This window comes from Rana temporaria, chromosome 3 (genome assembly GCF_905171775.1).
Source record: "Rana temporaria chromosome 3, aRanTem1.1, whole genome shotgun sequence".
NCBI lineage: Eukaryota > Metazoa > Chordata > Amphibia > Anura > Ranidae > Rana > Rana temporaria.
The window spans coordinates 132,190,753-132,205,546 of record NC_053491.1 but is presented as its reverse complement, the minus strand read 5'-3'; the positions used below and the strand labels follow the sequence as shown (position 1 = coordinate 132,205,546).

Below are 14,794 nucleotides of genomic sequence, written 5' to 3'. Positions count from 1 at the left end.
AGGAAGTAGTTGGTCTATATTTCTACTAAAGCTATGTTAAATGAATGTGTAAATGAATAATGTTATCCATTATTTCCTTTTCAGCACTGCGGTGGATAGGAATAGGTTCTACTAAACTTCATTGTCAGTTTTCCTGGAAAAGACATAGCAAATGCCTTCTCCAATGAGAGAGCAGGTTAGTTAATGTCTCTGCCCTCAATTCTCTCATGACCTGCTAAGGCCACCGTGGAAATACTTGATATTGGTTAGCATCAGGATGGTTGCATTAAATGCAAGTGAATTTGATTTGGTGATGTGGCCTAAAGTTTAAGCTCAGTGGATTCATTCAAGCATATATATATATATATATATATATATATATATATATATATAGAGCTTTTTTTCTCAGAAAATAGGTGCAGGAACTCAACCACAACCATGTTCAGATTTCCCGAACAGTAAGAGGGTCTTAAAGGGGCATTAAATACGAGGATTGCATTACATACAGAGTGCAGAGTTTAGGGGGGTTACACACAGTGCAGAGCTGTCACTTGTTAACACAGAAACCAGACTTCTGTGTTTACAAGTGTTTGTCGTGAGCAGGCACCAAAGGGTCTGAGCCAGAGGTGGTGGAACTGAGTTCCCCCTGAAAAAAAGCCCTGTGTATATATATATATATATATATATATATATATAATGTGTGCGTGTATATATATATATATATATATATATATATATATATATATATATATATATATATATATATATTGAATAGAAATGTAGTACATTGTACAGGTGATTTTTTTATTTCAAAATGTTCCAATTTCTAATTCCATGAAAAGTTTGCCCTTGTTTTTCGTTTTTCTTTCACAGGAAAGCTTTAGCCAAGAAAAAAAAGAGAATTTATGAATGCAATAACTCTATTTTTTTATATACTATATACCATAATAAAACACATATGTTGCTCTCCTTACAAAAAGACAATAAAAAGAATGATAATCACACCGAAGGACCCATAATAAGCCCTCATTTGTGATTCCATACGAAAGTCATAATGTACCCAATAAAAGGGCATTACAAAAAAATCTCTTAAAGTGGTCTATAACAGGCTTCACAGTGAATAAAACAATACAGCAACTGATCAAATGTTGCAAAGATGAGATTAAGATTGTCATCATAACAGGAAAGACACAAATCAAAAATAAAGAATAGTGTGCAATTTCTATGCAATGACTCATGATACAAAGGCTGCCCATGATATATATTACACGAGCCACTCTGTCCTTCATTCACTTGCAAGGACACAAAACACTTGCAAAGTCACAAACAGAAAATATGGCAGCAATTTGTAAACTCTACTAGATCTATACAGGCACATTGTTGGTTGTAAATACAATACATGCTCAATGAGCCCTGTAAAGACAAGAATGATGGTGCTTTAAAATCCTGGAAGGCAGTACAGGTTTTGCTTTAAAGTCTTAAAAAATATAGTTTTTAAACCGTAATAAATAATTCAAAACAGGCCTAGTTAGGCTTAGAAAACGCAAAACCTACAGCTAAAAAACAAAGGTCATACCAGGCCTACATCTATTTCTTCAAAACTATGTTCAGATTTTCCAAATTTTCACAAAAAAAAATATGTTCTCTACTTACCCTGGTGTTGTAGATCTGAACAGTGTGTTAGTGGGTCACCATTTCTGATATCTTGCCGTCTTGTACGCCTAAGGTTTGAGAACAATATATATTTAATGTTTTGTTCAAAGAATGGAGAAAAATTCAGTTGGACAGGTTTTGGTCTAGCATGTTGCAGACATATACTTTATATCATTCAATGATTAGTTACAATTTGTTAACTCCTATTCCTAATCAATCTTAAGCCCTGTACACACGATCGGTCAAACTGATGAGAACGGTCTGATAGACCATTTTCATTGGTTAACCGATAAAGCTGACTGATGGTCAGTCGTGCCTACACACCATCGGTTTAAAAAACGATCGTGTCAGAACGCGGTGACGTAAAACACAACGATGTGCTGAAAAAATAACGAAGTTCAATTCTTCCAAGCATGCGTCAAATTAATTCTGAGCATGCGTGGATTTTTAACCGATGGACGTGCCTACAAACGATCGTTTTTTTTCTATCGGTTAGGTATCCATCGGTTACATTTAAACCAAGATTGCTTTTTTTAACCTATGGATAAATAACCAATGGGGCCCACACACGATCGGTTTGGTCCGATGAAAATGGTTCATCAGACCGTTCTCATCGGTTTGACCAATTGTGTGTATGCGGCATTAGAACTGCTGCAATTAGGAGGTTGTTATTAAGATAATGAACTGATTCATTCTATTTTTAGGCAAACACATATTCCAGCAATCCTAGACTAGAACTAACTAGTATGATGCAAATGTTCATCAGAGAATGGAAGTATTAAAGAAATAGTATGTCTTAGGCCGCGTACACACGATCAGTCAAAACTGATGAAAACGGACTAAAGGACCGTTTTATCGGTTACCCGATTAAGCTGACTGATGGTCTGATGTGCCTACACACCATCGGTTAAAAAAACGATTGTGTCAGAACGCGGTGACGTAAAACACACGACGTGCTAAAAAAACGAAGTTCAATGTTTCCAAGCATGTGTCGACTTGATTCTGAGCATGCGCGGCATTTTGACCGATGCTTTTGCATACTAACGATCGGTTTTGACCCATCGGTTAGGCGTCCATCGGTCAAATTTTAAAGCAAGTTCTCTTTTTTTTGACCGAAGGATAACTGACCGATGGGGCCCACACATGATCGGTTTGGACCGATGAAACGGTCCTTCAGTCCGTTTTCATCGGTTTTGACTGATCGTGTGTACGCGGCCCTATAGTCACAGTTTAATATCTAAAGATACACTTTAAGGTGATCTTTGAAACTTTCCGCAAATGCTGCCAGAGAACAGTTACAGAGCTACTGCAGCTAAGCTAAGAAGCCTGCACCTCCTGCTTTGCTTAGAACAGCTCTAAATGGTCAGTTTGCCCAAAAGGCATAATTTAGCTACTTGGGCTGGGTCACCTGCTAGCTTCTTGAGTTCTACAGAGGTGAGATCAACTGAATATGTTTTGAGTCAGTTCCAGTTCATCTATGGCATGGGTGCTCAACCTGTGGCTCTCCAGCTGTTGCGGAACTACAAGTCCCATCATGCCTCTGCCTTCGAGAGTCATGCTTGTAACTGTCAGCTGCTTCCAATGCCTCATGGGAATTGTAGTTCTGCAACAGCTGGAGAGCCACAGGTTGAGCACCCATGATCTATGGCCTCGTTCCTACTGCTTTAAGATGTGGATTTTCACCTATTACTTAACTCTTTATTATATGGTATAAATTAAATATTCAACAGGGTGAGAGAAATCTAAAAATCTACAGATCTCTGTTTTGTTGAGATTTCCCACTTGTCTACAAAAAGGGAACATGTAATTTTTTACAGGCAATTTTTGAATAGGTGCACAATACAAATATACCGTATTTATCGGCGTAGAACACGCACATGCATATAACACGCACCCTAACTTTAAGAGGGAAGTTTCAGGAAAAAATAATTCCACAGCCCCCTGCATATAACACGCAGGCACAGTTTACGCTCTATTTTAAGGGTAAAAAAGTGAGTGTTATACGCCAATAAATACAGTAGTTCCTTTTTGACCAATTGAGAAAGAAATTAATTCATTAATAGCAACAATTTAAAACCATTTTAGATCAAATGCTGCAAAAAGTTATTAAATTCCTCTGCTCATTACTACTCCCCAATACAGTCATCACTAGACAAAATTAGTCAATTGTTGTCCTGTATTACTAATGGAAAGCATTTGATTGAATAGAAAAGAGACAACAACTGTTCAACAATTTTTGCAGAAAGTTATTAGATAGCTATAGATGACTCATACAATAATCACATTGCTTTGTTTTCTGCTGCAAACTATGGGTCTACACTGCCTATCTTATCAATTTACTTCTCAAATAATTATTTTCTTTCATTTTTATAAGTGTAAGTTAAATACAAAATGTATTATTTGGTCAAATGAGTGCATTTCAAGTCATAATTGCAGATTCTCTCAAAGGGAATGTTCTTTCAGAAATGCATGCAACTCGCAGAGTGCATTCAAGCAGTTACACATTTGATAAAGCAGATCTAGACAAGTGGTCTTTGTCATCCATTGTCATGTAATAGTTTTTATCAAGTCCTTTACACATCTAATAACATGTTGCACAAGGATCGATAGATTCTGTTCAGAATACGTTTATTGGGAAAGTGTACGCAGCTCCTTCTATGCCAATTGGAAATATTGATTTAAGTTACATCTCAAGCTGTGACTGCCGACGCTTTGTTCGATAAGACACAGAAGCATTGTCAGAAAGGTATTTTGCCTTTTCCTGCAGTTCTGCAGAATTTAAAGTGGCCTCATTATCTTTTTAAAGAATACAAGACTCTAAGAAGTTTTACTTTAAACTGTGTTTCCTAATACTTATACAACAGTTGTTTGCAATCAGAAAAGCAGAATACAGCAAAGGAAAAGCTTAGCTAAATACTTTCTAGCACTTTTGGCACCTGAGAAATATAAAACCTAAAGACGGTTATATGCATACAATATACTGTAGCTGTCTGTTTTTGCCAAAACTTTTTTGGGCAGTCATAGCCATTTATAAAAATATAAATGATAGCAAACTCAGCCACCAAATAGTTCTTGAAAATAAATCATCCAAGTAAAACCAAGACAAAACAGAAACAATCAGCTTTTATTGAGAGGAAATATAAAGAGCTCCAAAATAATAAGAAGTGGGATATACAGGGAGAAAGTATAGCTAGTTTTTAGTATATAAATCTTACTTAAAGCGGAGTTCCACCCAAAAATTGGCTTTTTGGAACCCCCCCTCCGGTGTCACATTTGGCACCTTTCAGGGGGGAGGAGGGAGCAGATATCTGTGTAATACACGTATGTTCTCCCACTTACGGGCATAGATCACCACGGTGACCTACGCCACGTCTGTCGCCTACTCTGTCCCGCCCGCAATCTTCTGGGAGACACACAGGTCCCAGAAGACAGCAGGGACCAGTGGGGTCACACAGCGCGACTCGCGTGTGTGCAGTAGGGAATCAGGAAGTGAAGCCGCAAGGCTTCACTTCCTGATTCCCTTACCGAAGATGGTGGTGGGGGCACCCGAGAGCCGAGGGAGAGATCGACTTTGGGTGCTGACATCACAGGCACCCAGGACAGGTAAGTGTCCATATATTAAAATTCAGCTGCTGCTGTATTTGCAGCTGTAGTGCAAGTTTCAGGATCAGATGGACAAAAATACAAATACTGTGTTAGGTAAAATACCTCTCTTATATTGTATGCATGTCATCTGGGCATTTAGCTGCTTGCCTGAAGTTCATCTTTATTAACAGGAGAAAGCAGCAAGAACAAGACAATACTGGCTTCATACAAGATCCAACCTAGTATACAACATTCAGCTGCTAGAAGCTTTGGAAGGTACAACAACCATTGATTTAACTATCTGCTTGCTAAAGCTGCAAGATCAGTCCTATGTTACCCTGACCACCAAATGTAAATATATTATTTAGGAATTATGTTCCATTCTGAACAGCACCTCAATCAATGCGTATCATTGATTTAAAACCTGCATATTTAAAATATGATTATATTGCGTAAATGATGATCATCATAAAAACCATTATAATTCTTAAAATGTTTGCAAAACAAAATCTATAATTATTGTTTTTCTTTATATAAGAACATATCCTTTTTTTTACATGTTTTCACTATACACTACCAGGACTTCATTCACAAATAAAAGCTGAGCACACAAAGCTTGGTCTAAATAGTAAAATGTCATTGTAGAAAACTGCTAGAGGATTTGCAAAGTCAGGACACAGCAAAGGGGATTAGTCTCCGAACAGAGCTGTAAATCCGCTTCTAATCATCTCACTCAGCTTCCTGTATACAAAAGTCAAGTATTCTTGGTGTAGAGACACTTGGTTGCATCAGTCATGTCAGCTGTTATAGAGGGATAATCAGTTATTTTCTGCTGGGGATCAAAGTCATTTCATACAAAGGCTGAAAGGGGAGTGCAGGGTGTCTTCTATGTCTTGGAAGGATGTTTATTGAATAGATTACTTACAGTCTACTCTGTGCAGGCTAAGAGCAGATTGCAAAATTGCATAGAGGTGATTCAATTTGTTCAAGGACATTTTCAATAGAAAGCAATAACATTTAAATACAAGAGCCCCTTACAAATCTGATTTTCATAAGCAGTGCATTCATTTGTTCTATTAAACAAATCCACAGCTGACTACGGCTATTTGACATTTCTATTTTAAAATAAACAACTGGACACAGGAGGCTTTTTTCAAAATAAATTTGCGTTTATTTATTCAAAGAATAGGGCTGGGAAAATCTACAGACCTACTGTATTTATAGCACTAATGAAGATATCAAACAAATGTCAAGTGTGGAAACTAAGTCAACAGATGAGATTATGAAATTTGAGCCACAAAGCATGTTCAAGTAGTTAAGTGGTAACTTTGTATCCTCTCAACTGTTGTTGGAGCTCTTTGAAATTAGTGAAAGAGAGGAGGCATGCATATATTTGTTACAAATAATAGAAGTAATTTAATTATGTATTAATGTCTTTATTAAGTTCTACACTCTTCCGCCACAATAACTACTGTTGGTGTATCATGTTGATGATGATTACATTAGCCAAAACACATATTTAGAGATTAGTAAAGAAGATCAGAAAATCAGGATTTATCCCATATCACGTTAATGCACAGGATTAAGGGGGCGGGCATTTAAATGTTTGCATTCCTTCACTTCACTTCACATTCTCAATTGTCATGTCTGATATTTAATATGGATCACATTGACCCATATGCTTTTTTTATATGTTTTCTCATGTAAAAAATGATATTTATTTATTGATGGTGTGTGCAGGATGTGTCCAATTGTAAAAAAATGTTTTATTGAAAATTAAAGTACTGTACTATGTTATATTTTTATTATTACATAATGCTGCAGTTCTATGCAAACCTCCCCTTATTCAGCAGTATGTGTGAGATGCAGAACTTTGCAGTGTGACAGAAGCTGTCCAGACTTCAGCTGTCATGTAACATGGCTCTTGCACAGTATTCAGATCAAAAACTCTGCTCAGTAAAAAAAAAACAAAAAAAAAAACAATCCAATACTTATAAATATTGACGTCATTAGATTAGCATGACAGCCATGCACCTAGTATGTTTTAAAGACGAGGTCAGCAATGACAACCTAAATTTTCACTCACCACTTCTTTCTACAGAGCAAAAAAATATATAAAGTGGGAAGATCCAGTTTAAACCTTACACATAACATGTTATTTTGTTATGTTGTTACAATTATAAAACTCTGCTTGCTTAGCTTCTCGTTGGTAATGCAGGTAGAACCCCTATCTCTTATCTGTTAGATCAATATGCTAACCTCTAGGTTATTATGAATATTATCTTAATATGACAGCTACCTCAGTCTTAAAATAATAAAGGCAATTTCAGGGCAAAAGGACGTGTGCATATTCAAGGTATATAATCTCATGCTACAAAATAAAACGTAATACATACCATCTGCCTTCCTTTGCTTTTTCTCTTACTACCACAGCGCCATATGTTACGGAGATTATGACATGTCAGAAGAATGTAAAAGAGGTACACAACATAATACCCAAAAGGCTAATACAATAAGCAGTATGTCTTAAAGGTTATCACCTTTTAGCAGTTGGGAAGTAGCGGGAGCATGAAGAACCATCCCAGGCACAATAGGGGTCCCTGGCAAGACAACATTCAGCACATGCTTTTCCATAAACATCACAGCGGTGTAAAGGGAGCTGGGAAACTCCAACAGGGGAGCCAATGTACAGTTGTTGCTGTAAAGTGGACATTGAAAAAAAAAGTTGGTTAAGTAAACCGCATGCTTACATAGAATTTATGTATTGGTTCAGTAAAATGTTACTGAAGGCTTAGAATAACATATAATGTAACACTAACGGCATTACAAATTGGAAAATAGAAGTCTTGCAATAATTTTCATTTTATTTTAACATCCAAAAGGCAGGAATTTTCAGCTCTCAATATTACTGATGGAAACATTTTAAATATGTCTATTTTGTTCTGTAGAAATCTAAATCTCCTTAAGAGATTTCACACATTTATTGATCCGGAAAGCTTCAGACTTTTGGTACCAGGACATTGGGGCTGTTTTGAACACTAAGCTCCCAGCACAGACAGCAATAGCCTACCCTAAAGGCCTTGTCCAGATAGCCTTCAGCTTGTATAGTAGACTTTACTGTGTACAGCAAACTTTTGCAAAGCCTTCGACTAGCTTTTGCACAGCTTTTAGCAAACATCCAAGCAGCTTTAAAAAACTCTTTATTTCCTGTGACAGTCAGCACTCCCAATACAATCTGTGTTTGAGTTTCTAAATTAGAGCGGTATGGTAATTTAAACGCTTTCCCAAAGCTTGCAAAAAGCTCCAAAAATGCCTTGTAGGAGCTTGCTGTGCACATCGTTCCTATACAGGCTAAAGCCCATGTGAATAAGGCTGAAGTCTCTCTTCATACTTACCCTCTTCCTAACCCACCCTCCAGGGAACTCATCCGCTTGGGTGCATTATTACATCATCTGCTTCAGGATCCTTTAGGCTTCAGGCATAGGATCACACATTTAAATATACTAGCCCTAAAATGAATCATCCACATCAGTGGGAAAAGAGAAATAAAAAAAAAAACTGAGCAAAAGCAGTTTTTAATGCAGCTGTCCCTTTATGGAATATAATGAAGTTTGGCTCTCTCCTCCAAATCACCATAGCTGTATGTCGGCCCTTTAAATAGCTGGTGTGCGTGCCCGCTGCACGGCGGGAAGCTAATGCATGTAGCCAGCGGTAGCGATGACTGGCAGACACGTGTGATCGCGGGCATGAGAGACAGAACAGGCATTTGGGTGTGTAAATACACTAATCCCAGTTCTGCCATGAGAGAAGAGACAGATTGTCTATTCCTACTAGATAGGAACCACGATCTGGCTTTTTCTCTAGTCAGTCACCTGCCCCCACAGAAAGAAACACACTGAGGGAACGCAGTTAACCCCTTGATCGTCCCCTAGTGTTAACCCCTTGATTGTCCCCTAGTGTTAACCCCTTCCCTACCAGTGACATTTACACAGCAATCAGTGCATTTTTATAGCACTGATTGCTGTGTAAATATTAATGGTCCCAAAAGCGTTCATTCTGTCCACCGCAATGTTGCAGTGCCGATAAAAATCGCTAATCGCTGCCATTACTAGTAAAAAAATAAAATTAATGAAAAAATCTATTCCCTATTTTGTAGACGCTATAACTTTTGCACAAACCAATCAATATGTCTTTTGCAATTTTTGTTTACCAAAAATATGCAGAAGAATATATATCGGCCTAAACTGACGATTTTTTTTTAATTGGGATATTTATTTTTAGCAAAAACGAAAAAGAATACTTTTTTTTCAAAATGTACGCTATTTTTTTGTTTATAGCGCACAAAGTAAAAAAGCGCACAAAGTAAAAACCACAGAGGTGATCAAATACCACCAAAAGAAAGCTCTATTTGTGGGAAAAAAAGGATTTCAATTTTGTTTGAGTACCATGGTGCGCGACAAGGTGCTGTATCACAAAAAATGGCCTGGCCATTAAGGGGCAAATCCTTCTGGAGCTGAAGGTGTTAAACATGCTTTAAAAAAAAAATACTAATTTTAGTCAGCAGCTGAAGCCAGTGTCTGGAAAGTATGATATACATTTTTTTTTCAAAAACATGCGAGAAGCAGTTCATTTTCACCTTGCTATGAATCTAGAACTTTTTAAAAGGCAGAAAATCAGCAGGCCTGTAGATTTTCTTTAGTGTTTCCGGGGTTATGCAAAGTATATAGATTTTGATGCATTTAACTGTACTATTGCCAGCACAACAGATCCTTCCCTCATCTCAAATAAAACATGTTTCTTTGCCAAACACAATTAACTCAAACAGACAGAAAAAAGAGCCCATATGCTTTGCACAAGCTGTTTCCAAACTGTGCTGTAGCATTTGTTTAAATGTCTGTAATATGCTTCCATAACAATGTGCACAATACCAAATATTCAGCTGGAATTGTATGACATAAAAAAAAAATTCTGATAAAGGCCTAATATGTGATCATTTGTATTGTGCAACAGCATAACAACTATATGACAGATCCACTGTTATCTTCATTTAAAATAAATTCTTTGCTACATTGTTTTGGCTATGTATTATGCATAACCTCATCTGGAATTTGAGAAAACTGCATTTGAGCGTGAAAAGAAACTATCAAGGGATGGCAGAACATTTAATGTCTAACTTCAAGTTTTGCTTTCCAAGTTTAAAAATACATAGCTAAATATTCTGCATTGACAGTTAATGATTTAAAAGAAGTAATTTAAAATGTGGAAGTGCATTCCACCCAATACAAATCTAGTTTATCTTCTTAATTCTGATTAAAAAGCTTGCTGGGTCATGTTATTCTTTAATTCAAGATAAACAGCCTGATATCAAATATTTTTCATTATAAACATGTGCTAAAATATGTCTGAAACAAATATTGATGTGTACAGTGCAGTAACCCATAGCAATGCATAGGAATGCATCTATCGTATCTGACTGCAGCATCCCAAAATTCCTCATTGCTGTAAGTTACATTCCCTTGCACATTCCTACTGCTACCTGGATAATTAAAAATAATTGGTCACAAAAGAAGAATCTTGGGTAATGGAGAAGCAGCCAGTGGCCCATGCATATCAGGACCAGAAGCTCACAGCTCTAGGCAGATATGCAAGAGAGAGAGTCAAAGATTGTAACAAAAGCAGTCAAATATTCCTGTTAATTAATCTGCTGTAGATTTCAAAACTGTGTCTGAATCATTAAACTTATATTGTAACGCAAACATACCCCATACACACGATTGGAATTTCCGATGGAAAAAGTCCACCGTACACACGTTAGGACCCCATCAGATCATTTCCATCGGAAATTCCGAGGAATTCCGTCAGAGTGGGTACAAATAAATATTCAAATAAGTAGGGGGGTGGGAAGAGGGAATGGTAAAAGGAGTATTATAAATTGTAAACCTAGAAGTGCACGATATAAGGATATACGAAATGTAAAATGATTTTTAATGTTTACCTTGTTTTTTGCACTGAAGAAAACGAATAAAGAATACTTGAATTCAAAAAAAGAGTTTAGATAGAGAACATGTTCTCTTTTACTCTGATGGAATTCCGTCGGAATTCAGATATGATTTTGGTCGGACAAAGGTCCAACCGTGTGTACGGGGCTTTATATGTCTTGTCTGAAACTCTGAAGATCATCTTAATGTTGTACTCAGAACCGGGGAGTTTTTTTTTACATACAGTACAGCAACCAACTCTTCTGGTCTCTAGCCCTGCCTATCTCCTCCTACACTTTATTATTGATCAACAACAAAGGTGTGCTCACTAAAAAATAGTGAAGCACAGAAGCCAGCGTAGAGCTGGTGACAATAGAAGCTAGTTACATAAACAGATTGTCCTGATTTTCACCGCAGAGAATTGATTCAGCGTGCTGGCAATTTTAAAGCTTTGCTTTAAGTAGGCATGTATGATGATTACTTCCATTTTATAAGCCATGCTTGAAATTGACTGCTAGAGTAACTGCTATGGGACCCATTATTATGAAACCTGTGACAATATATACATTCACATATATTATCATATATCAGGGTGATTGCTGTAGAATTTTGATTTGTTCTGAGCTTAAAAAGGACATAATGTATTTTTACTGGAAAAGTAAAATGCTGTAAACAGTTTGGTAAAATAATGCAATGTATTATTATGCATGTTCAATATTAATAAACTAATTGCATTTTTAAACTTTTTGCTGGAACAACGCTAAATGCCAATTTAATAATACAACAAAACATTTTGCTTAGATGTTGTCTAGTAGCTATGCTGTAGAACAACAGAAACATAGTAAGTAATGTAAAAACCACTGCATACTTGCTTTGTGGAAATCTCCATGGCTGTAATAGCAGTAGGCTCCTGTAGCGAGAAGAAAAACCCAGGTTAGCATAAAATAACTTTTGCTTACAACCAGAAGGCACAATGAATGTATAAAAACTATGAAGTTGATCCCAATTCCAGTCAGACAAACTTTAGACATTCTAAACTCTGCTAGAAAAAACACAGCTGTAGTCTAACTGGATGTTGTGAGGAACAATTCACATTTTATCCCATTTTCAATATATCAGACTCCAATTTGTCTTGTTAATTTTATAAAACAACTGTCATAAGAACATTTTTTTTCCAATGGTGCACATTTAAATCACTAAAGCCTAAGGCCTTGTACACACAAGAGGATTTCCGCTGGAAATGGTCCGCCGGACCGTTTCCAGCGGATAAATCCTCTGGAGGATTTTGATCTGATGGCTGTACACACCATTAGATCAAAATCCCAGCGGAATACATCCGCGGTGACGTGGCCGCGCCGTCGCCACGACGACGTGCGCGACCCTGGAAGGTAAATACTTCCACGCATGCGTCGAATCATTACGACGCATGCGAGGGATGGGATCGGATGGACTTATCCGGTGAGTCTGTACAGACGACCGGATAAGTCCGGCGGACAGGATTCCAGCGGATAGATTTCTTAGCATGCTAAGAAATTTTTATCCGCTGAAAATCCGTCGGCTGGATTTTTATCCGCCTGAAAATGTCCGCTAGGCCGTACACACGACCGGATCTATCTGCTGGAACTGATCCGCGGATCAATCCCAGCGGATCGATCCGGTCGTGTGTACGGGGCCTAAGGGTCATACATGGGTCAAATTTCGAAAGATTTTTCTTTTGAAAATCTTATCTAAGAATTTTTGTTCGTATTTCCATTATGCCGCGTACAGACGATCGGACACACAAATGTTGTCCGAAATTGCGAACGTCAAGAACGCGGCGTCGTACAACACGTACGACAATGCAGAGAAAAATAAAGTTCAATAGCCAGTGTGGCTCTTCTGCTTGATTGCGAGCATGCGTGGAATTTTGTGTCAGAATTGTCCACACATGCTCAGAATTTCCGACAACAAATTTTGTTGTCGGAAAATTTGAGAACCAGCTCTCAAATTTATAAATTTCCCCAAAAAAGATATACATTTTTTTCCCTCAGTTTAGGCCAATATGTATTCTACATATTTTTGGTAAAAAAACAAAAACACAATAAGTGTTTATTGATTGGTTTGCGCAAAATGTATAGCGTCTACCAAATAGGGGATAGTTTTATTACATTTATTAATATTTTTTTTCTAGTAATGGCAGCGATTAGCGATTTTTATCATGACTGCGAGATTATGGTGAACACATCGGACACTTTTGACACTATTTTGGGACCATGGTCATTTTTACAGCGAACAGTGCTATAAAAATGCACTAGTTACTGTAAAAATAACACTGGCAGTGAAGGGGTTAACCAGGAAGGGGCGCTGTAGGGGTTAAGTGTGCCCTAAGGGAGTGATTCTTACTGTGGGGGGCGTGGCTGGGCGTGTGACGTCACTGATCGTTGTTCCCTATGACAGGGAACAGATGATCAGTGACAGGCTCACTAGGAAGAACAGGGAGAGTTTTGTTTACACTTACCTCTCCCCGTTCTTCCTCACTGTGACCCGATCGTGGGACACCGGCCGTGATTGGGTCCACTGTTCCCGCAGGCGCTTGCGACCCATGGCTGGGATCTTAAAGGGGACGTACATGTACGCCCTTGTGCCCAGCCGTGCCATTTTTTCAATGTATATCGTCGTGCGGCAGGCCTCAAGCAGTTAATAATTGGACATGTTGGAAATTTAAAAAAAACAAATGATTTTCTAATCAATGATGGTAGAATCTTGTGAGAAATGTAATTGAAAAAAATGCGCATGTGCAAGAAAAGAAAATTCTTGGAAAGAAAAGAAGATTCCCAGACACAAAAATTATTTCCTGTAGGAACATGAGGTGAAATGGAAGGTTTGGTTGGTCGAATTTTCGAAATCAATGGTGGCACCATCGGATCACAAAATGCACAAATTTTCAGATTTTCAAAAGAAAATTCTTTCGAAATTCGACCATGTATGGCCTGCCTAACTCTTAAAATTACAACAAAACTATCCTTGCAATGCTATTCTGCCACACAGCAAGAGTTAAATTATCCTGATCATTAGTGGATGAGGAATAAGATATAATGTTTCCCTTATTCCTCACTCCAGCAGGCTCCCTTCATCTGTGCGAACAGCCCCATAAGTTTCCTTTTGTAAGGTGCTCTGGGGCATGGTCACACAATGACTCTGCATTGTTTGCGAGGGTAGCGAAGAAGTACCCACAAGTCTGAGTGAGGAATAAGATAAGTCATACACCTTATTTCTCATTCCTTGAGGTAATGAGCATTCCTTGAGGTATTTTCCTTTATTCCTGAAGTTGGCTGCTCTGTGTAATGCTTTTGCACAGAGCAGACCCGATCCTCTTCTTCTTGGGTCCCCCGCAGGTGCTCCTGACCCCCCCCCCTGCTGACTGCCCCCATAGCAAGCTACTCGCTATAGGGGCACTCGTGCAAACTCACTCCTGAGTAATCTCAGTGTGTCCATTGACACACAGAGCACAGATCAGCCCTGCCTCCTGCTCCCTTCCTCATTGGCTGTAATTGAAAACAGCAGAAGCCAATGACTAATGCTGGTGCCTCTCTGTTCAGTGAGGAGAGGGGGAGCAGTGA

At 38.0% G+C, this 14,794-nt stretch overlaps 1 protein-coding gene across 1 annotated transcript in view; it reads right to left on the bottom strand.

The window, feature by feature from the left end:
• SEMA3A (semaphorin 3A) overlaps positions 1-14,794 on the bottom strand; it is a 294,077-nt gene that overhangs the window by 35,715 nt on the left and 243,568 nt on the right. The window contains exons 13-15 of the mRNA XM_040343438.1: positions 12,064-12,105; positions 7,758-7,915; positions 1,633-1,700 (exon numbers count right to left, since the gene is read on the bottom strand). Of these exons, the coding sequence (XP_040199372.1) occupies positions 1,633-1,700; positions 7,758-7,915; positions 12,064-12,105 (268 nt within the window). The remainder of the gene's footprint in view (positions 1-1,632; positions 1,701-7,757; positions 7,916-12,063; positions 12,106-14,794) is intronic.